Source organism: Stegostoma tigrinum, chromosome 24 (genome assembly GCF_030684315.1).
Source record: "Stegostoma tigrinum isolate sSteTig4 chromosome 24, sSteTig4.hap1, whole genome shotgun sequence".
Classification (NCBI taxonomy): domain Eukaryota; kingdom Metazoa; phylum Chordata; class Chondrichthyes; order Orectolobiformes; family Stegostomatidae; genus Stegostoma; species Stegostoma tigrinum.
The window spans coordinates 20,905,621-20,929,235 of NC_081377.1; the positions used below are offsets into that span (position 1 = coordinate 20,905,621).

Genomic DNA, 23,615 nt, shown 5'->3' on the forward strand with positions numbered 1-23,615 from the left:
TCAGTTCCTGCGTGTGGTTTCAGACAGTCTTGTTCTCCAGCTCTTAGAAGCTAGCTGCTGATCTAACACCTCCGCACGAAGCCGCAGTTCTCTCCTGAAACCAACTCAGCGAGTTCCATCAAATAAGGTACAACAACCAGGAGACTAGAAAAGGGAAATGAGTAGGGGGGAGGTGGAATCTCTACACTGAACTATGCTGCTGTTCACTTGATGAGAAGTCACCAAGTTCCCTCTTGTTTGTCGGCGGAGGGGTGCCGTGGTTTCTGTTCAAAATGTTGATTAAAGCTGAGTAAAAATATAACCGGGGGTTTCAGTTGAATGTTCAAATTTAACATTGTGGGGTTGGTGGTGGAAATACTCACTTTAAATCAAAGCGGAACAGTCCGTCGAACGAATTCCTGAGACGGTACCAATTGTTTCGAAATGTTATTTAATAAAAATAATCGGTGAGGGGTTTGCTTTCTCTAAGGGTCACCGGACCCGAAACGTTAACTCTGATTTTTCTTCACAGATGCTGCCAGATCAGCTGAGCTTTTCCAGCAAATTGTTTTCGTTATTGTTCTCTGAAAAGTTTTACTTTGGACTCCGATTCCTCGCCGTTAGAATCTGGATTCGGACACGAGACTGTCCAGCAACTCAGTGCCTGCTGCTCGTTCAGAATATTATTTCCAGTCATAACGCGGCGAGAGTGTGCTCTTGAATTGGGGTAAATGACACCGCTCGGTTAAAGCTGTCAAAAATTGAAATAATTGATTTCCAACTGCAGCTGTGCTGGCTTTATTTATTATAACAATTGGTCGATTCCGCTTCGTCCGTTCGTTTGAGATCTTTATTCTGTTGTCGACTGCAAAATAACCACTTTAAAAATGGCTCAACGTTCGATAAACAAGTCGGGCTATGACAGGCTCTGTGCTACTATTTCTGTCCTAGAATACCTTAGTAACTACCCGAGCAGCTGGGAGCCTCCACATGACGGATGGATAGCCTCCCAGAAATGAGAGCTCATTGAAGTGACATACCCTTGTTTCACCTTCAGCTAGCCAGGACTAACATTACCGTGTTGCAAATTCAGAAGTTAAGCTAATAAATATTCATTGCTCACCTACAGACAGATGTGATTAAGGAGCAAGTTCAAATGTGTTTGGAGTGGTGAAGTGGAGCAACTTTTAGTATAGAAACATTTCCAGCATTAGACTTTTAAAGCTGTGGGTGCAGTGTAGCATGAATGTGTCTTCACCGACCTTCAACTTTTTAAGAACTCTGAAGAAGCTCAGCAGTTCTGGCAGCAACTTTGGACGGAGAAACAGAATTTCGAGTCCAATATGATTCCTTCTCAATAGTTCTGGACGCGAAATTGAAATCTAAACTCTGTCTGTCTCCATAAATGCAGCCAGACCTGCTGAGTTCCTCCTCTAGCATTCTGTGTTTGTTCGAACATTTTTAAACGTGACATTTCCTTGGCTAAGAACAGCCCGTTTTGTTCAGCTCAGGGTTAACGTAACTGGCGCTCACTGGGGTAATGGTCTGTGTTGAAGCGCTGAGAATCCTGAACTGCAGATCAAGGCGTGGTGGTAAGGACAACCTTTTCAAGGGAAAAGTAGAACCTCCCATTGTCCATTAGAGAGCAATCTATAGCATTTGGTTCTCACCAAGAATGAGGTGTATTCTGTTCTGAAGAAGGATGTGAATTCTTTTCTGAAAAAGGGTCACTAGGCTTCCAATGTTAACTTTGATTTCTCTCCGCAGATGCTGCCAGCCCTGCTGAGCTTTTCTAGCAATTTCTTTTTTGTCAGATTTTCAGTATCTGCAGTTCTTCTTCCGGTTTTCTTTTGAGGTGTATTTTATTTCCCTTTTGATTCCAGTCATTTTCCATTTGACTGGTAGTAATTGATTCCTTGACCCACCTACCTATTTGCGTATGTATGTGTATATCCCGAAGGTGGGCTCTTGTGGGATCGTGTCCCTACCCCTGAATCCCACCTGTTTCGGAAGCGTACATTAACACCTCTGAACAGGTTGCTGAGAAATATCACTATTACAGGGGCCGACAGATGCCAGTCTACCTGATGTTCGATTCACAAGATTGTGTATGACCGACACATACCAGTTCACAACACTGTAATGTGCTAAACGGGGTGACAAATACAAATGCAACACCGGCATTATTCACGTAGGATGCTAGCAAGATCTTGTGAATTTTTTGTTTTGTTTAAAATGTGGAAAATGATTGAAATGCGTTTAAGGTTTGGACTGGTGTGTGTTTGTTTTAAGAATTCGAACTAAACATGGAAAGTGCTCTGATCTGATTGGAACTCGGTGCGGTTCCTGGGAAGAGTCTGTTTTGGTAGTTGTCCCCTGGCAGTTCTTCTCCGTATTCGCGCATTTCGCTTGACGACATGTGAATATTTATAGGGTTGGCTGGAATGAAATGCGCCCTGTTGGTATTTTTACCCTTCTATTTTAATCAGGAGCCGACGAAAAGCAGCGTAGTCAGCTTTATAAAGATCCGGCCATTCTCAAAAACCTGAAAGGTAGCATTCTAGACAAAAAAATCCACGAGCAAATCTTAACTTGTACTTTTCCAATCGCGTGTTTATAGTATTTTGTTAACCAACCTAGGAGCAGGAATGATGTACATCAAAGGTTTCTGGTGGTTTGTCATGGCACTGTGCTAGCGTCTTGTTTTACGGCAGAAATTTCCAACTGCTAAAGACGATAGGAGTTTTATTACCTCTTTAATACCACGTAAGGTCGCTCTGTTTAATTCCGCTCTCAGACTGTCTGATGCACATTTTTGAGACTCGGCTAACTCGCCCAGGTTGGAATTTGGGGTTTCCAACCTCAAAAATAAATCTCTCTTTTGAGGGAATCTCAGATTCAGAAACTGCGATAGTATATGCGCGAGCTAACCTTGTGGACAGAAGTGATTAGGAGTGAGTTTAAAGTTTAAATACATTTAGGATGCTGAAGTGGAGCGATTTTTAATATACAAATATTACCGATATGTCTTTTTTAAAATAAAACAAAACACCCTCTGCTTTGTGGTACAGTGTGGCGTGACTATCTTTTCATTAACCTCCAGCTTTTTAAAATAAAAGCAAAATATTGCGGATTTTGAAAATCTGGAGGGGATCAGGCTTCGGGATCTCTTGAAGGGATCGTGCATTTTCAGTCTTCAGGATCGCTTTTTTTAGTCGTCCATGGGATGTAGGATTTACTTACTGTGAATATTGAAATAATTTACAATTGGATTTTTAACAGCAGTTTTGTAAATTAATTACAAATTAAAAACCAACCAGAAAGTCAACGCACTCCATTTCTACCATCTAAGATGGTTCCTATGGTCTCTCTAATCAGTATTTCCAATATTTCACTTCTACTGTTTAATGTAGAATTCCATCACAACTTGCGAGTATTGTTTGTTTGAATATTCCCTGTGTTTTGGAATTGGTGTATATTGAAATAGTGCTCAATATTTAACACTTTCTGTGCCATTTCCGATCTAATATATTTCAAAGGGAAATTATGGGCAAGACCAGCATTTATGGCCAGCCCTGCATTTTTTGATCTGCTGGAATCCGTAGGGTGTAGGGAGGCCCACTGGGCTGTTAGGGTGGGAATACCAGGATTTTGACGGCACTACAGTGAAGGAACCACAATATAGTTCCAAATCAGGATTGAGAGACTTGGACAGGAATTTGCGGTTGATGGTGTTCCCGTGTGTACCTGCTGCCCTTATTCCTCTAGGTGGCAGAGTTTGGGGCTCAGCATGTGCTTTTGAAGGAGTTTGTGGTGCTCTGGATTTTGCCCACCGCATTACACTATGTTGTAACATTGTTGCAGTAACAAAATCAGTCTTTGGCTTCAGTATTCATATATATCAACTATATTTTTAAAAGGAGGAAGGGCTAAAAATCAGGGGGAAAGGGAGGTGTTGATTCTTTCAAACATTCCAACAGAGAAACTCCCAAGAATGGGAATCTAACCGCAAACTATTTGGATCTTTTCAGAAGATGGCTCATCAATTTGGTTTGGCTTGCCATGAAATTTAGCAGACAAAGGCCAATTCTAGTCAAGCAAAGCAAAATGTACAAAGGGTCCCAGTTCAGCAGACACCAAGGTACAATGGAGGCTGTGATCCAAGAAGTTCATTTTTCCTGTCAACATTAATTATCAAAATTCTCCACTCGAGGAGAAAATGTGAGTGAATAGATCTGAAGTCTGGGCAAGACTTACAGCTATTTTGTTGCAAATACACTATCACTGCCCTAAATGAAATAGATTTTGAACAGATTAAACAGCTCAAAACTGAGCATCCATGAGATGCTTTTGGCCATGACGATAAGCAGAATTGTATTTAACTATGATCTGCAACCTCAATGTCTTGCATATCCCACCCTTTACCATTAATATGCGATGGGGCACTCTTGTTCACTGTAAAGTGCAAGACAGCATGCCAGCAGCATCAGGAACACCAAAAGATAATGTGAATCATGTGAAGTTACAACACAGGAAAACTTGCATGCTGAGCACAGTAAATAGCATGTGATAGACAGAGCATGGATCAGATCCAAGCTCTGCAGTCCTGCTACATCCAGCCACAAATAGTCATAGACAATTAAACAGCTAACCAGGAGGAAGAGGCTCCAGAATTATACATGTTCTTAATGATGGGGGAAGCATCAGCACAAAAGACTGAAGCATCTTCAGTAAGAGGTGGCCAGTAGATGACCTAAGTCAGCTTCTTGCTGAGGTTCTCGGCATCATAGATGCCAGTTTTCAGCTGATTTGATACACTTCACACAATACCAAAATTGGATTTATGGTATTTGATACTTCAAAGTCCATGTCACTTGACAATATACCAGCAATAGTACTCCGAATAAGTGTGCCAGAATTAGCCACAACCCGGTACAACTACTGAGCATTTGCTCCGTAATGCTGAGTTTGCTTCCATGAGGGCCAGTCATCTCTTGATCTCATTACAGCCTTACTCCAAACAACGATGAAAGGGCTGAACTCCAGAGTTGAGATGAAAGTGACAGCTCTTGACATCAAGACAACATTTGACTAAATATAGCATCTAGGAGCCCGAGCACAACTGGACTCGATGGGCATCAGGAGAAAACTCGCTTGTTGGAGTCAGACCTTGCACAAGGTTGTTGGAGATCATTCATTTCAGCTTCAGGGCATTAACCTGAACAACTCTTGGATTAATGACCTTGGTCAAACCATATTCAGCTGCTTCCTCAATGACTGACTATCCTTCCATCATAAGGTCAGAAGTGGGGATCACTGCTGCTGATGGCACAACATTCAGCATGATTCACAACTTTGCATTTATTGAAGTAGTCAAACATCGATCAGCAGGAAGATATTGACAATAGGTAGGCTTCAACTGTGAGTGGAAAATAAAGTTATCAAACAATGACCATCTCTAAAAGGAGAGAATCTAACCATCTCCCCTTGACAATTATCACTGAATCATCCATTATCAACATCCTGTGAGCTATCATTGACCAGGAACTGAACTGGACCACTCACATAAACATATTGGTTACAATGTCAGGTCACAAGCCAAGAATTCTGAAGTGAATAAGTTACCTCCTGGTTCCCCGAATTCTCTCAACCATCAACAAGATACAAGACAGAGGTATAATGGAATATTTTCCCCTTGAATAGGTGAATGCAGGTCCAGTAATGCTTGAGCTCAACCCCATCCAGGGCAACGCATCATACTTGACTGACACCCATTCACCATCTTTAACATTAGCTGCTCCAGCATCAATGTGCAGTACCATCTACAAGAAAGAACATGCAGCATCTCCAAAGATGTACAGGTTACATAGATCGACAATGCTAAATTCCCCTGTAATGTCCAGAAATGTGCAAACTAAGTGGATTAGCCATGGTAAAATGCAGGGTTTTGGGATAAGGTGGGGGAGTTGGGTCTGGGTGCGACATTCTTCGGAAGATGAGTGTTGACATGATGGACCAAATGGCCTCTTTCCGCACTGTAGAGATTTATATGGTATTAACTCACCAAGGCTCAACTGACTGACTGCACCTTCCAAACACATTACCTCAACTATCTAGAAAGACCAGGGCAGCAGATACACGAGAATCCCCACTGTACATTTTCTTCCAAACCATATACCATCGGGACTTGCAAATACAGCACCATTCCTGCATATCCCTTGGGTCAAAACCCTGGTAACTCCTTTCCTCAAAACACTGGGTGTAACTACATAGACTACAGCCATTTAAGAAGGCGGCTCACCACTCCCTTCTCAAGGGCAATTAGCAATGGGCAATAAATGCTGACCCAACCAATGACACCCCTTCCTATGAACAAATATTAAAAAATGAGATCATCAACAAATTTTCCCACCCAAATATCAGCAATCAGTGACACCCAAAAAGTTGCAAGTCAAAACTCTCACGTTGCTTTCTCATGAGAGTTCACAGGTGCTGGAGTAGTTAATCTCAAAATAGCAATCTTTTAATAGAGGAAACAGCAGCTGAGCCTGCCAGGCCCATGACATCAAATTCTCAATAGTGATTAAAAGAAATCTGAAACGTTTGGTATAAATGTTGGAATATTTTACATTCAGCTTTTTTTATAAACACAATTTTGCTAATTTTTACAAATTAAATACAGGCCAGAAAGTCCATTCACCCCATTTCTATCATCCCAGCAGAGTATTCCAATGGTCCTTCTGCTGCCAATTGCTTCTTCAGTACTTACGATATGTTGTTGCTTCAGCTGTTTCAATTTTGCCCCACATTTGAAATCAATTAAAATTATTTCAGAGATTCAACATTTTTCTGTACCTCTTCCTACCTAATATATTTGTAAAGGATCATCAGAGTTGCATCTTTAAAGATGCTAAAGCCCACCTTCTCGCTTTTCCTCACTACTCATACATTTAACACTAAGGATTTGCATTATGCCTTCAGCATTGTTTCTAGCTGCCTCAATGGCCAGATTGTACGCAATATTTAGGATGTGATATTTCAAAGCACTGTACAATTTCAGTATCACTTCCACTATGTTACACTCTACTGTTTTTGACTTTATAGATTGGCATTCTGTTTGTTGTATTGATCCTGTTCTGTAGCAGTTGAGGAGTAAATCTACTAGACGTTACCTTTAACATCCTCCTTGGCTATCTTCACAACATGCATTGAGAATATGTAATTAATCTTCTTATATTGTGCAGTACTTTTCAGATTTATAAACAAATTAACCTATTATTCTACCTACTTGTTCAGTTTGTCCATGTTGTATCATACGCCCCAACTGAATGTAGCATAGTTCCAGCTTGAACGTATGTTTACTTTAGCTGCCACTAAGAATGCAGATAGGGAAATTACTCATCTGCAACTGGTAATTTTCTATCCATGAATTTGTGGTCCTGATCTCTCTCTAAGTATGCTTCTTTGTGTGAAGGGAGGTACAAAGTTGAATTTGACTTCTGCCTCTGTGAACATTTAAAGATGGGTAATTTGTGAATACATTTTTGCTTTTCTTGATTAAACATTTGGTGACTTCTGGTTGGCCAATAAAAATGAAGGTTGTAGCTAATTCCATGTTAATAATATCATGCTAAACATCTTGTCAGCAAATCAAAAGGCAAATGTTGATTTGATCTGTCTGCAGCAATTGGTTGTACTATTTAGTGGTAAAGGTAGACAAAATGTATTGATATACAAGTTATGCATCTACACTTTTTTCAGAATTCACTGTTAAAACATTGTAATTTTTTTTGTATGCATGGAAATTTGCGGAACAGTAGAGTTTAGTTTTATCTCTCAATATCCAAGTGTGAAACTCCAGTATATGATAAAATCATAATTTTAATTAGGATGGATTTCCATTCAGAAAAAATTAGTTTGTTATTTAAGCTTTTGTTAGGGGGTGATAGAATTTATGAAATAATTAACATTATTGAATTTCTACTTTTTAGATTGAGTTGTGTTTGTAAAACACACAATGGCACCAAAGAAGAAAAGCACTAAGAAAAACAAGACTGAAAAGAATGATTTACCAAAAATAAGCATTGTTGAGGACACTACCATTGACATCGATCAGCTGAACCATCTTAACACACTCTATGATAGTGGATCAAATGGGTTTCGATGCACAGCCACAGAAGTCTCCAATCCCAATCATGGCAACATCCTTTTGGAGGAAATCAGCAGGATGCGCCAGGAGAGACTGTTCTCTGATCTCACACTATCCACTAAAAATAAATCCTTTGATGTCCATAAAGTGGTGATGGCTGCTTGTAGTGATTATTTCCGTAACATATTGAAAAAAGATCCTTCGATTAAATGTGTCGATGTTAATGATGTTTCACCTTTGGGTTTAACTACTGTGATAACCTATGCCTATACAGGGACACTCAGCTTGTCTCTTTATACTATTGGATGCACCATTGCCACTGCCACCCAATTTCAAATGTGTACCTTGATCAATATGTGCACTGACTTCCTCATCCAAGAAATTAATGTGGAAAACTGCATGTACATTTCAAATATTGCTGGGACATATGGATTAAATCAGGTTAAAGAGTCAGCAAAGAAATTCATCCGTGAAAATTTCTTGGAGTTTTCAGAAAATGATCAATTCATGAAGCTGACTTATGATCAAATAAGTGATTTGTTGATGGATGACAGCCTGCAATTGCCCTCTGAGCTCACTGCATTTCAAATTGCTATGAAATGGTTGCAATTTGATTCCAAAAGGGTGAAGCATGCAGCTGACCTGTTGAGTAATATCAGATTTGGTACCATTTCAGCGCATGATCTAGTCAGTTATGTTCAACCTATCCCATGTATGATGCAAGATCCAGATTGCCATCGACTACTAGTAAATGCCATGAACTATCACCTTCTGCCTCATCAACAGAACTCAATGCAATCAAGAAGAACAAAGCTCAGGGGAGGACAAAAGGTTCTGCTAACTGTAGGTGGTCGACCAGCTTTGACTGAGAAGGCTTTGAGTAGAGAAATCTTATACAGAGATCCAGAAAATGGATGGAACAAACTTGCAGAAATGCCAGCTAAAAGCTTCAATCAATGTGTAGTTGTGATGGATGGCTTTTTATACGTGGCTGGTGGTGAGGATCAGAATGATGCCAGAAACCAAGCTAAACATGCTGTCAGCAGTTTAAACAGGTAACATAAACCAATTGTTCTGTGGTACATGCTAAGTATTTAATGACTTCAAACTCAGAAAAAATTCTGAACTATTTAAGTTTTTTTTTAACTAGGGATATATCCTAATTTTTACAATAAGATAACTTGTGCAATTTAGTGCCTTTAATTTCAATGGGACCCCCAAAAACCCTTCAAAGCTATTATGATACTTTGGAAGCACTGTCACTGTTTTGATACTGTTCAGTCAAATGTTACAGCAGAACTTATCCATGTTAAGATCTCACCAACAGCAATGAGATAAATGATCAGATAATCTACCCCTGTTGGTTAAATCACGTCAGGTTTTAATATCAACCCTAAGGAGGGAGAAATCAGTTTAAAAATACATACAAATACTGTTTTTTTTAGAAGGTCGCTAAAACCTATTAATCTACAATTCAGATTGTAAACACGGTCCCATTTTCTGTTTGAGGATTTCTAGCACTTTGTGACAATACATCATCTTGCGAACCTGGATTTTATTGCAGGCAAAATGATAGGATTTATTTTCATAAAAACTGTTTCAAATGAAATCAAGATTCCTCAATCAAACAGCAAGAAAACACCCACAATTTAATAAATACTTTAACTATTATAAAGTCTTCAATTGATAGTTCCCCTCGTTTGCATGTTGCTTCTCAAACTATCTTGGCTGTGAAAGCTTTCTTTACTTAGAGCCACACACCTATAAACGTCCCCTATAGTGGCCTGATGAAGGATTGATGGCATTCGCAGTTGACTCTGTCCTGACAAACTATATCTTTATGCTTACCGGCAATTATAGACAATGCCATTATTGAATTATTAACAATGCAGAACATCCTATTTACTAGCTGAAAGATGGTATGCAATGAAGAGAAGTGGCAAAAAATTGATGCATGTAATCTTTCTCCAAGTGGTGTCTTTTTCATTCCTCAGAGCTGGTGACTCTTATAGTGAATGTAACTAGACATGCTCATAATCTTCCATTTACTTTTTCAATCGACCATTCTTCCTGGCAGTTTAGTCAGTGAGTGTTAGCAGAAATTCGACCATAAGGGTATCTTATTGTTATTTGATATCTAGATAGGATTAGAAGCATGAAACCTGACTAATTTTCCTTAGAAGGAACTGAGACAACTTTAGAATCTTAACAGCACATATAGGAAACAGCTTCCAATGGATATAATCCATTTCAGGTTATAGGAAAACCTATTACTCATGAGCAGAAAAGTAATCATATATTTTATTACTGAATGTTTTTTTTTTAAAAAATGAACATTCAACAACTGAAAGCAAATCTATTTGACATCATATGACCAGTTTAAGTTTTAACACTTAGTTGTTCTTACATCACAAAAGAACCTCAGGTGTAGCTGGAGCCAAAACAAAATTAATCTATGCATCATTCAGACTGAGGCAATAGTATGTATCTAGTATCATTTAAATAACCATACTGTGGTTGTGTGAAACTGTTGACTGTGAATGAGAGAGGGAGCTTTCTCTTAGTGTTACCTAATAAATCTCCTTCTTCTTAAACTGATTTATGGGAATGGCAAAAATAAAATCTGGCTTGAAAAGGATTTTTATGTAACGGGGCAGAATGATGCTAAAGATTTGACATTTAAAACACAAATCAAAATTGGTTATTTAAAACTGCCTTTTCACATCTTTAAGTCTTTTAAAAGATTCTAAAAAGATGGTAGTATTGACACACTGTGTTCATGACTGATCCTCAAGAATATTCAACTGTTATTATTTTATAATTCCGTACATAGATTTGTTCATTTGCAAGAGATGCCTTAATAACTCATGTTTCTTTTAAATCTAGCATACCTCCACAGGCCTGATACCAATTCATTACAGTTATGATGCTAAGTATAGCAGTGTCCGTCACATTACATTGACATTGTATTTTAGATGAAAAGTATGAATTAGGGTTTACCTGTGGTTTTCACATCCTCAGAATGTGCCAGAGAATTTCACTGCTGACTGAAACAAACACCAACCTTCCAGCTCTTTGTGGAATTTTTTAAGTGATTCCCAATTAATCCCAGAAATTTCCTGCTGTCCTTTTACAGTCAGCGGAACCATTCCCATTTGCAGAAATTGGAATCAATTAGTTGTTTTTTGTTTTAGTCAGGTGTTAATATGGACCGGATTATTTTACAAAATTATGAACTTCAACCTAAAATTCATTAGCTGTGGGCTCTGGCAGGATAATAGCTTTCAGTTTTAGCTTTGACATTTGAAATGGGTTTGACTGCAAAAGTTGAAATTAAGGAGATGAAAGCAACCATTTGTGAACTAATACAAATCTTGATTCTCTCTCTGGATCATGTTTCATCAGGTGAACTACACTCCTGGTTTTTAAGCACTTAAACTGGGTGTCTATTCCATTGCAGACTGAGGGAACATTGTTCAGTGAGATGTAAAATCAAGACTCCACCTGTCCTTTCAGGTATATGTAAAAGATCCTCTGCCATTATTCAGGGAAAGAAATTCTCTACAAAATCATGGCCAACATTAATCATCAACCAACATTTTTAAAAAAGGACTTATTACCAAATTGCTGTTTCTTTGTGCACAATTTAGTTGCTGTGTTTTTTCACTTTAGCTTTATTTAACATTGGGACATCTTGAGATAATAAAGGCACTATGTAAAGCCGAATACTTTCTCTCCTGAGAAAGTGTTGCATAATACGCGTTCCTTCTTAGTCACTAAAAAAATCATTTTCATTTGCAATTCTTGCCTTGAATCCAATGATGTTTTCAAAAGCAACCTTTTTGTCAAATAGAAAAGTGAAGAGGCAAGTCCTACAGAATGAGGTACTACTGAAGTAGTTAGAGTAATAAAATAGGTAGTAAGACCTACATTTGTACAGCACCTTCCATTTAGGTGTATGCCAAAGTGTTTTATGACCAATTCAGTACTTCTCTGATGTGTAGTCATTGTTATAATGTAGGAAAGGAAACATGACCGAAGTTATTGAGTGGCAATTTGATGTGTTACAAAATTTCCTTGATTGTTGCGCTGCTGTCATATTTTGACTAACTGAGATCAACTGCTATGATTAAAGAACAAAGAAAATTACAGCACAGCCCTCCAAGCCTGCACCAATCGAGATCCTCTGTCTAACCTGTCATCTATTTTCTAAGGGTGTTTGTCCATTTGCTCCCCACCCATCCATGTACCTGTCCAGATATATCTTAAAAGATGCTAACTGCGTCTACGTCTACCACCTCCACCGGCAACGCGTTCCAGGCGCCCACCACCCTCTGTGTAAAGAATTTTCCACGTATAGCTCCCTTAAACTTTCCTCCTCTCACTTTGAACTCATGACCCCTAGTAATTGAGCCCCCCAATCTGGGAAAAAGCTTCTTGCTATCCACCCTGTCTATACCCCTCATCATTTTGTAGACCTCAATCAGGTCCCCCCTCAATCTCCATCTTTCTAATGAACATAATCCTAATCTATTCAACCTCTCCTCATAGCTAGCACCCTCCATACCAGGCAACATCCTAGTGAACCTCCTCTGCACCCTCTCCAAAGCATCCACATCCTTTTGGTAATGTGGCAACTAGAACTGTACAGAGTATTCCAAATGTGGCCGAACCAAAGTCCTATACAACTGCAACATGACCTGCCAACTCTTGTACTCAATACCCTGTCCAATGAAGGAAAGCATGCTGTGTGCCTTCTTGACCACCCTATTGACCTGTGTTGCCACCTTCAGGGAACAATGGACCTGAACACCCAGATCTCTCTGTTCATCAATTTTCCCTGGGACTTTTCCATTTACTGTATAGTTCGCCCTTGAATTAGATCTTCCAAAATGCATCACCTCGCATTCGCCCAGATTGAACTCCATCTGCCATTTATCTGCCCAACTCTCCAGTCTATCTATCTATATTCTGCTGTATAGCTGAATAATAGCAGAATAACTCCACTTTATAATCCAACTCCTAGGATGGTAGAACAGATGAATCCTCAGCTTTTCAACAAGTTATTCATATTAAATGGCAAACCTTATGAAATCATCTCCTTGATGTAATCTTTTCACTTCCAAAAGGTATATTTTTAAAAAAATCATGTTTTTCAGATATGACCCTCGTTTCAATACGTGGTTTCATTTGGCCAGCATGCTTCAGAGGCGAACCCATTTCAGTATGTGTGCCTACAATGGCCTGCTTTTTGCAATTGGTGGTCGGAATTCAGATGGTCCTCTTTTGTCCATGGAATGTTACATCCCTTCCACTAATCAGTGGCAGATGAAGGCTCGGATGGACGTTGCCCGCTGCTGTCATGCTTCTGCTCTTAGTGATGGCAAGATCCTGATAACTGGCGGCTATATCAACAACGGTTACTCTCGTACAGTGTGCGCCTATGATCCAACAATAGACACTTGGAAAGACTATGCTAGTTTGAGTACACCCAGAGGATGGCACTGTGCAGTCACTCTTGGTGATTATAGCTACGTGACAGGGGGTAGTCAGCTTGGGGCGCAAGGTGAGCGGGTTGATGTGATAACAGTTGAACGCTACAATGCTTATAATGGGCAATGGAGCTACGTGGCTCCCCTATCCATTGGTGTAAGCACAGCTGGTGTAACAACCCTGAATGACAGAATTTATCTAGTTGGAGGTTGGAATGAAAGTGCAAAGAAATACAAGAGCTGCATCCAAGTCTACAATCCAGATCTGAATGAATGGACTGAGGAGGATGAGCTACCAGAAGCCACAGTGGGTGTCTCTTGTTGCACCATTATGTTGCCCAACAACAAACTTCGAGAGTCCAGAGCTAGTTCTGTAGCATCAGCAGCAATCAGTATCTAATGAGCAGCATATCTTAAATTTTAAGAAACTCTTAAACAGCCAGATTTCAAATGTAAACCCCAGTATTATCACCCAGTTCTTTCATCCATATGGCCTTACCCAACATTTTACCTGACAGTGTCTAGAAAAACTTGCATTATTGGTTTCATGGCAGAGCGGGCAGCAGCTGGGTAACTTTGTCTCCTAGCGTTTTCCAAGTGGATATCTTTACAGAAGGGTTTGACAAATCTTTTCACAATGCCCTAAAAACTCTAACCTGGTGCATGAAAATGTTTTATTTTCCAAAAAATAAAAATTGTCAAATGTTTTCCATGAAGATACTGCTTCTTAAATGTCAATACAAGTGGCCAAGATACACATATATCTTAAATCAATCAAAAAATCGTTCATGGGATGCAGTATTCTGCAAGATCCAACCAGTTATTGGTCACTTTCTATCCGTCATGTTATTGATTTGTTATGATCTGACACGCTCTGAAGAATGAAATCGATTATATTTCCGTAAGTTAGACTCAATAAAAGTTGCATCAATGTTAAGAAGCCTGAGAGGAACAAAATGGAGACAGCTTTCTTTAAAAACACCAAATTTATTACATTTCCAAATTGAAAAATAAGAAATTTGTCAATTCTCTTCCCCTTAACTATCACATCTTGAGATAAAGTGAATATTGTACAGAAATGGTAAGGAAATGTTTTGTTGATTAAAAGGTGGCCATGCCTCATCTAAAAGCTTAAGTGGTTTGCTAAACATTTGACACAGCACTTTTGACAACCTCACCAAAAAGCAACCAAAATCCTTTGAGGTTCCACAGGATGATTTATTTTGATTTGTTAATTGACCAAAGTAGGAAGTGAAATGCCAACAGATTTAGCAATGAGTTGTCAAAATTAAGATTCAAAGTTATCAAGATTTTAAAAAGCAAACAATAAAATAAAGTTTTGACATTTTAATATTAGCTGCATGAAAGTGAAAGCAAAATTTTCAGTATAATGCAGTGATTATTACAGTAATGAGAGCTAAGGTTTGCATTATGAAAGCAACTAGTAATTTTTAAAAAAAAAGCAAAACTGAAGGAAGTTGTTAGTTAAAAAAAATTAGATAATGACAATGATGGAATTTTGTAGCTTTTCAGTATAAGGAAAACAACAAGTTGTAGTAGATGAACCTCAAAGCTCAACTAAAATTCTGTAATCAGAAATTTTCTTTCCACATTTTGTGAGGATTTGTGTTTTCACTTTATACCTTGTTTTAATTTTAAAACAATCTGATGCTTCAAGTTGTCATCACAAACCAAATCAAAGTTCTCTTCATTTAAAAACTAAACCAACTTACCAAATGAAAAAGAAACAAGTCAGCAAGTAAAATGATGGAACAAGATGGAAAGGCTACAGACTTGAGATTTAACTCAACCTTCCCTTAATTTCCAGTTTATCACATTGCAATAAGAATTGGGGTGTAGTTCTGGAGGTTTAGTCCCATGGCAGAATTAAAATGAAAATGTAGCTACAGGGCAATGCAGCAAAGTATAAGGGTAGATTGGATTACTAAGCACAAGAATGGAAAAAGAGGTTGAGAAGGACGAGAGGCAAATTAATGCTTTTAATAGTCCTCTAGCTGTAAAATATCTGACCAAGATTGTGACAAATCACAAAGTGAGGCACGCGACTGTTAAGCCCACACATGAACCTGTCCAAAGCAATTGTTTAAATATGACACTTCAGACCGCAGGATCAAGTTAAATAGCTCACAGCTAAACTATTAGACAGAGGGCCTAGCAATGTAGAGAAGGGGCACAAATTGGTAAGAGGCACTACTGGCATCCCAACAGTTGTCTTGAATTAGAAGTGGCGCAGGGACTGACGTTCTTCACCTTCCTAATGGCATAAGTGTGGACAGAAACTTTTAAGTACAAAAGTCTTTTAACGTAGCCCACTTTAAACGTGACCTGATGGCACAGCAAACAGTATGAAACAAAAAAAGATACAAATTGTATCATTTTACTCAAAACTTGGAACAGAACTCCATTTCAAGTTTAATTAATAAGGGAAATACTATTTCCAATGATCAAAATTGTGTTTCTGGTAGGAAAACCTTATATAGATTTTAAGAAAAGATGAGGGACTTTACCAAGGTGACAGTGAAAGCAATGGAATCTTGAGTAATTTTAAGTTGTTGCAGTTAAAGTGTTTAGGCTAATGTAAAAAAAAATGTCCTGGAAAGTTTAAAAATTGATTGCTTATTGAACAAAACTAACTTCCAGTATTTAATGACACTTTTTAAATGAAACTATTGGCCCAAAAAACAAAGAAGCTGTAAATATTTCAAAACAACCTTACATTATCTGTTGTGAGCACAATTGAAATAATAGTGATTCCTGAATATCAGTATCATTGAAACTGTATCTGACTAAATCAAGCAATCGCTTCTCCAACTGTGCAAATTTTCAATCAAGCACAGAACTGCCAAATTTATATTCTGGAAAAATGCCCAGAGAACATATTTATTTGGAATTAAACTGGGAAAAATGGCCATACATGAGATATGGGTTGGTGGAAGGTGATGGTGAATAATGTTACGGAGCACTCCTCTTTAAATCAACAATTTAAGACATTCAGGTGCAAACACAGCTCAACACAAAGTACAGTTGAGTATTTTGACTTTTAGAAAATAAACAGCAGAATGAGAAAATGCACACAAGCATCAAAAATAAATCTGAAAAACAGTTCATTCAACATGGTTTGCAAAGGAATTGAAGGATAGCTTTTTAAGAAAAAATACTACTGTAAACTTTCTACTTGGAATACTGAATAAATGATCATTATCAGCAAAAAGGGGTTGAAACTGGTGCTAAACATACAGACTATAATGTTATAATGAATTTGCAATTAATTATTACCACCATAGCTCACTGGATACAAGACATACATTGTATCCAGAAGTGAAAGATAACTAATATGAGCTAATAAGCACAAGCCAACATAACTGAGCCCTGGTCAATGTAGAACTGATTTCTCAATTTTATGATGACCAGGTTACATCTGAACCAACCAAAGTTTCTATGTAACAGAATAACAACACTGAGAATCTTTCTCTCCCAGGAATTCTCAAACAAGGTTGAATGAAATGGTACAATATATTCACATCAAGTTTGCATTCATTTAAACTTCATATGCCCAGAGAAAGAGGGGAAGGGAAAGCGAGGGCGAAACTGAGGTTAAGGAAGGGGTAGAAGTGATGGTGGGGGAGGGGAGAAAAAACAGAAAAAGTTAATACTGCTCTCTGTGTAACACAGACAGGCTGGTGGCTAAAAGTAAATGGAATAATGTTTGAACACTACAGAAAGTAGCAAGAAGTGTTTTTCAAAGAAAACTGCATTCATCTAATACTGAAATGTGTCAAGTTCTTTGCCTATTCACTGTCATGAAAAGATTTGAATTACTATTTATGTGTGGAATAAAAATGTATAAACAGTAAATATGGTGTATTTATTGTGTTTGTCACTACTTGACAGTTGTAATGTTTTACACTATATTCTGAAAGTAGTTATTCAGCCAAGCAGTGCATTGAAAGCATTCTTTTTCAATCTCTGAAGTTTTAGATGTTAAAAAGAATCACAGTGGTTATATAAACAACAACAAAAAGAAAATACAAGAAGCCTTCAGTAGATCTAGAAATATCTGTCAACAGAAGATTTCCTCTGGAAGAAAATACTGATTTTTACTTAAAAAATAGAAATGGGAAAAAATAACAAAGTGTCAGAAAAATGGGAATGAACTCTAAAGTGCTTAAATGAAAGACAGCAATGAGACAACAGGAGACATCACGAGTAACCCAAAGAAATTACAGACACAAAACACACAAGTGGAAACACTGAAATCCGGCAAAATAGGGCTAGTTCTCAGTGGAGTCTTATGGTCAGTAGAGGAGGGGGTGGGAGGGAAAAAAAATCAGCTTGACATCAAGAACACAGAATACCTGGACAAACAAATCTGATACAGAGTCTCCACCCACACGTAAACTGGCTTCTTCTCATTCACAGAAACAGCCACCCTTGGAATAAAGGTTAACTGACAAGGAAATCTGCATCATTGGTATCCTTTCTCACCACATGCTCTGTGTGATATTTTCCTCCTTCTTCATTACCTTGTTCAGTTCCTTCTTGAATGCTGAACATCTTCAACTAAGATAGCGATCAGAGTGGGACATTACAACTAAACATAGGGGAAGACCACCGAGTCCAAAACAATGTATCATCTGGAGTCACTAGGTGATAGGATTTGAATACAATGCTCTTCTCTGCAGAACTGCTACTTAATAATAGATGTTTCCTGGTAGTGAGTTCACGGTGCACAGCTTTCCACCAACAACAGCACAAACAGGAAATCACATATACAAAGCCCAAGAGTCCCTGCTTACAGTGGGTGAAACTTTGTTGAGAATGCACAGTTGGAAGATTTAGTTTATTAGTCAGGTTTACACCAGAACAATCAGCATTTGGTTGACATTGAGCCATGCCTTGGGATTTTCACACAAGGAAAACTGGAATGATTTTAAAAAGGAATTAGAAAATTTTAGGGCTATTGTAAGAAAATTTGGATCTACAACAGAATGATTCACACCAAATAGCTCTTATTGCTTTCATGGAAGTGTGGTTCTTGAGTTCACAGATAGCCAGAGCATGTATCAAATAGCAGCTTCAAGAGAAGGCTATATTCACTAAATAATGGTAAACTCATCAAAGACATGAACTTTGTCATATTATAGTGGAGTCAGAAAACAGGGTGAACCGGCAATACGATTGATAGTTATCTTTCTGCCTAATCCAAGTTACAATGATGAGGTAACTACCACTAAACAAAAACTGAATAAGTATCAGATTCTTGTACTAATGACAATTACAAAACATTTTTATTTTCCTGGGAGAATGATACCATCATACTGCAAAAAACAGAAAAACAAAATCATTAGAAAGTGAAATGTCTTGAAACAAATTTCAGTTTGTATTTATCTTGTCACTGAGATTCTTACTACCACCATGAATACAAAAGTACCTTCTGTTGAAACCAGCGCATGGCCTCCTCCTTGTTGATCCTGTGTTTGGCTCCAATGCGACCACGTTTGCGCTTCTTGTCAGCAATGCTGAAGCCTGGTCTTCCCAGAACCTGTCAAATTGAAAACCGGAGGAAAGGAGTCACAACAAATGCAGGGGGTGGGCAAAGGAAAAGTTCTCATTTGCAATGCTAACAATTTCAAACTTCTTGGCAATGGAAGGTCAGCAGCAGCAGACTGGGCTTTACATATACTGAAAAAACATCAATACCTTTGGATGGTAAACATAGAAGTGAGGGAAATTCAAAGCTACCAAGAAAAAAGATGGGTAAATCATTGCATATATGATATTTTACTACAAAGACAAAATAGTCCTATGATTGGAATAGGGGAGGGAATGAAAACACGCAAGAAAGGACAGTAGAAAGGAAAGTGAAGGTCTGAGACCTATTAATTAAGAAAAACATGACAACCAGTAAGTCTTTGATTAATGATTCTCAAATAAAATTTATCTGAAATCAATTATGTGCACATTTTAGATAAAATAAAGTAAAACAATTCCAGAGGATGGAATAGTTAGCCGGCTGTTTAGTTCAATTCAGACAGATTTAGCAACACAGATTCATCGATCTTTATCAATAGAAAGGATCTATGCTAATGGTCCAAAAGCCCACTAAACTCCCATGAATTAAGAGTTTGAGGTCATTAGGAGAGACACGGGGCAGAATCTTCCCCTCCGTCATGTGTAAGCAATAGCAAGAAAGGTGAAGAAATAGCTGAGAATGAAAAAAAGATTTAGAACCTCAGAGTAGAGAAAAAATGGTCCAATTTTCTCCTCAAACCTTGAACAAAGACTTCAGAGACTCACCACTAGTGAGGTGTGTGTAATCCCTGTTCACAAAGTTACTTGACAGGAGCACAAAGTCATCATTGTCCTCAAACTCCAAGATGCCGAAGGGCTGAAGTGGTATGAGAGTGAGCCAAAAGTAGACATGGTGTGGTGAATGTGGTGGTTTGATGCCAACTTGCATGGACGAGAGGTTGTGGAAGATGGTGGCCATCGAACATGTAGGGATGCTGTTATGAAGAAGTGGTTGGGTGATGTCTGGGACAAACACTGGGCAAGCCTTATTTCCATACATTTTCATCTCAATGAAGATCCAACTCGCCTTTTTTATGTATCAGTTCCAATGTTCACCTCTTTCAAGACACTAGATGCACAAATTTTAGGACTTGTAAATTAGAGCAGGTGCCTGGCAGCTATAGCTTGCCCAGTGTTTGTCCCAGACATCACCCAACCACTTCTTCATAACAGCATCCCTACATGTTTGACGGCCACCACCTTCCACACTACCTTATTAATTTTTGTAATTAATCGCTCTGTCACATTTAATCAGATTTTAGGTCATCCCTTCACTTGTTATTCTGCTGTTGGCACTTTACTCACAACATCTAACACTCTTGGTCACCTGCAGAGATTTATAATTCAACACTCCACTCACATCAGTTGTATGATCTTTTGATCTCTCTGCCTACAAACTCTGGGTCTTTGTGCTCTTCTCTCTCACTGCACCTGCTGAAAGGGGCTGTGCTCCAAAAGCCTGTGATTTCAAAGACAAGTAGTAATCATCAGAGACCTCACAATCTAAGATCTCCTACGACATCTATCGTACACTTTTTTCCACTAGAATCACAAGAAATGATAGCAGGAATCCTAGGTTTTCAGGGGAAACTAATTCAGAATTTTTCTTTTATGTTGAGTTAGCTTAAAGTAGAAACAAAGATACACTAGAGATGACAAGGTGCAGAGTTGGGTGAACACAGCAGGCCAAGCAGCATCAGAGGAGCAGGAAGGCTGATGTTTCGGGCCTAGATTCCGAAGAAGGGTCTAGGCTCGAAACGTCAGCCTTCCTGCTCCTCTGATGCTGCTTGGCCTGCTGTGTTCATCCAGCTCTGCACCTTGTTATCTCAGATACTCCAGCATCTGCAGTTCCTGCTATCTCTGAAACAAAGAAACATTATGCTCTTTTCTATAACGAACAACAGGAAATTTCTTTTCTTAAAAGAACCTGTTTCCTAACACTATCCAGTGCCTACCACTGGAAACAATGGCTCTTCAGGCAAAGTGGTTTTGTTGGGCCTCTGGGCCAGGAGGCCCATGTTCATGTTCCACTTGATCCGGAGATCTGTAACAAATCTCTGAATAGGTTGATTAGAAAATATCTAGCTCCAGAAACTGCACATTCAACGGGAATAAAACTCAAATCAGCTACCACACTGCTTTCAAAAGCCTGCCAACAATCAGACATGGGAAAAACATGAATGGGCTGAGGCAATATAGTAGAAGCTTGTCAGTGCTTCAAGAACCACAGAGTATGAGTTAGCACATTGAAGAAAGGAAAACTGCACGAGAATGCTGTTATGGAATTCTAGTTTTGAAATGTCAGCCATACTACAATCTCAATAAGCAACATCACCACACAAGTCCAAAGGCTAGCATAATAGTTTCATTTCAGAACCTGAGATCACACACAATTAATAAAATGCAAGCACAAGTATCAGTGACTAAGAGTTACGATGTGTTATAGGGTTGGGATAAATTAATGTGAATAGAGTCTTTTTCCCACCATAAGGGGCTTGTGTACAATTAACATAAAACCAGGACACCAGAATACCTAAATAACTAACAACCATTTTATGAAAGCAGAATGACAGCCACTAGGAATGTATTTTTTATGATATTTTTAAGTCTACTTATAGTAGTACTGAGAGACCTGGGAATAGACATTTTTAGTCTGGGATCAATGTACATAGAAAATAGCTGGTGTCAGAAAGATTTCTAACAAGGAGAAAAATGTTTTTGAGCAATGTATTTAAATGCATATTCACCTCATTCTTTTAATCCCACAGGCAGCATGTAATATATGGTACGTACCACATAGAAGTCTAAACCATAGATACCAATGCTTGGGTCATACTTAATGCCCAAATCAATGTGCTCCTGAATACCAAAGCCAAAGTTGCCAGTGTCTGAGAAGTTGTTTTTTCTCAGTTCATATTCACGAACCTGTAGATGGAAGGAATAAAATCAACAATGAGCTTCACGCCCGCCTCTTTTTACAACAAATACTTGATCAAGAAAGGTCAATTCCGAGAAACATATAGTTAAATTTCTCCTGAAGCTGTAAAAATTACATGCTTTGATAAATTATTGTCTTTTACCCCTTGTAGTGGTGCTCGACACCTCCTGTACAAGCTATTTCTGTCAACATTCTGTTTAACCCTTATTCAAAAGATAGCTCCTCCAAACATGGCACTGTCCCCTCACTACAACATTGCAGCTTTATCACACAGAGCAATTTCTGTTCTCCGCTTTCCCCCAAACCCACTCTAACTGCTTTAAAATTATGCGTATGAGCTGAAGCAAAGAGTGTGCAAAAAGACAATAGCACCTTTTAAAAACATGGTTCACCCTTACCATTAAACAGAAAACCTAAATTATTTTCACACGCTACTCCAGAATTAAGTCCTACTTACTTTAAGGCCTTTTTCCAGGATCTCCTCAGCTTTGGCACCACGGACTGTGCAGTGAACAGCAATCTTTTCATTTCTCCTGATACCAAAAGATCTTACGGTGTATCGAGCTGATGGAGGAAAAATATTTGATCATGCCACATTTTCATAAGCATTTAAGCCACATTTTACAAAGTTCAAGGACTGCAAGTAAACTCACCTTTGGAGAAGACAGGTGTTTGACCAGTGAGCTGCTCAAGCACTTTGGCAGCTCGAGTAAGTCGATCACCACTTTCGCCAACACATATGTTCATACAGAGCTTTCTGATACGGAGCTCACGCATTGGGTTTTCTTTCTTCTCACCCTGGTCCTAAATTAAGGGATTACTTTAGAAATCAAGAAATATTTTTCTGGCAGTATTAAGTTTACAGCTGGCCACTGTGACCTTGATGACTTCCTTTTTCTCTCCACACATTCCCCTTATATATTATCATCTGCCTGCTAATTTTGATCCTCTAACACCTCCACATAAAGTAACTATAGTAATGCAGTTACTAGAATTTCAGTTAATGTTCCAGTTGATTCGTGAATTCTCCACACACATTCAATTTAACCTCGCATTCCAACTGGAAATATCTTTTCTCAAATCAGGGATGTGATTTTGAATTATCCAATAATAGAGAATTGAGTATGGTTACTAAAGAAGTTTCTGATAGGAGGAACTTTGCATGCCTATTTCCGTGTTTAACCCTGGCGCTAGAATGATGAATAAATCTTACAAACAGCACTATAACTGTAGTTTCCTAGTTTCACAACTGAGCAATTTGCCTGGATCACAGAATCAGCATGTATTCAGAACATTAGTATTGATGATATCAGTGCTCTGCGCTCAAATTCTAAATTTATTATGCACTTTTTTTGTTGACATTGATGAGGTATCATGGCAAAGTTTTAAAAATTCTTTTACAGGTTGCGGGCATCACTGAGTAGGAGAAGAATTTATTGACCCTTCCTAATTATATCTTACCAAA

The 23,615-nt window shown here is 38.4% G+C and overlaps 2 protein-coding genes across 3 annotated transcripts in view; one reads left to right on the plus strand and one right to left on the minus strand.

Moving 5' to 3' along the window:
• Positions 1-17,496, plus strand: LOC125464997 (kelch-like protein 31). 2 transcript variants are annotated; one of them, XM_048558015.2, is made up of 4 exons: positions 23-127; positions 512-706; positions 7,971-9,183; positions 13,288-17,496. In XM_048558015.2, exons 3-4 carry the CDS (start codon positions 7,997-7,999, stop codon positions 14,018-14,020), a joined length of 1,920 nt encoding a protein of 639 aa, XP_048413972.1. In that variant the 5' UTR covers positions 23-127; positions 512-706; positions 7,971-7,996; the 3' UTR covers positions 14,021-17,496. The 2 variants fall into 2 exon arrangements, with proteins under 2 accessions (XP_048413971.1, XP_048413972.1); XM_048558014.2 differs by lacking the exon at positions 512-706 and having other exon boundaries at positions 1-127.
• rpl11 (ribosomal protein L11) overlaps positions 14,588-23,615 on the minus strand; it is a 14,067-nt gene continuing 5,039 nt past the window's right edge. Inside the window, exons 2-6 of the mRNA XM_048558017.2 lie at positions 22,804-22,954; positions 22,608-22,714; positions 22,006-22,137; positions 19,073-19,183; positions 14,588-18,959 (exon numbers count right to left, since the gene is read on the minus strand). Coding sequence (XP_048413974.1) covers positions 18,930-18,959; positions 19,073-19,183; positions 22,006-22,137; positions 22,608-22,714; positions 22,804-22,954 — 531 coding nt within the window. The 3' untranslated portion in view covers positions 14,588-18,929. The remainder of the gene's footprint in view (positions 18,960-19,072; positions 19,184-22,005; positions 22,138-22,607; positions 22,715-22,803; positions 22,955-23,615) is intronic.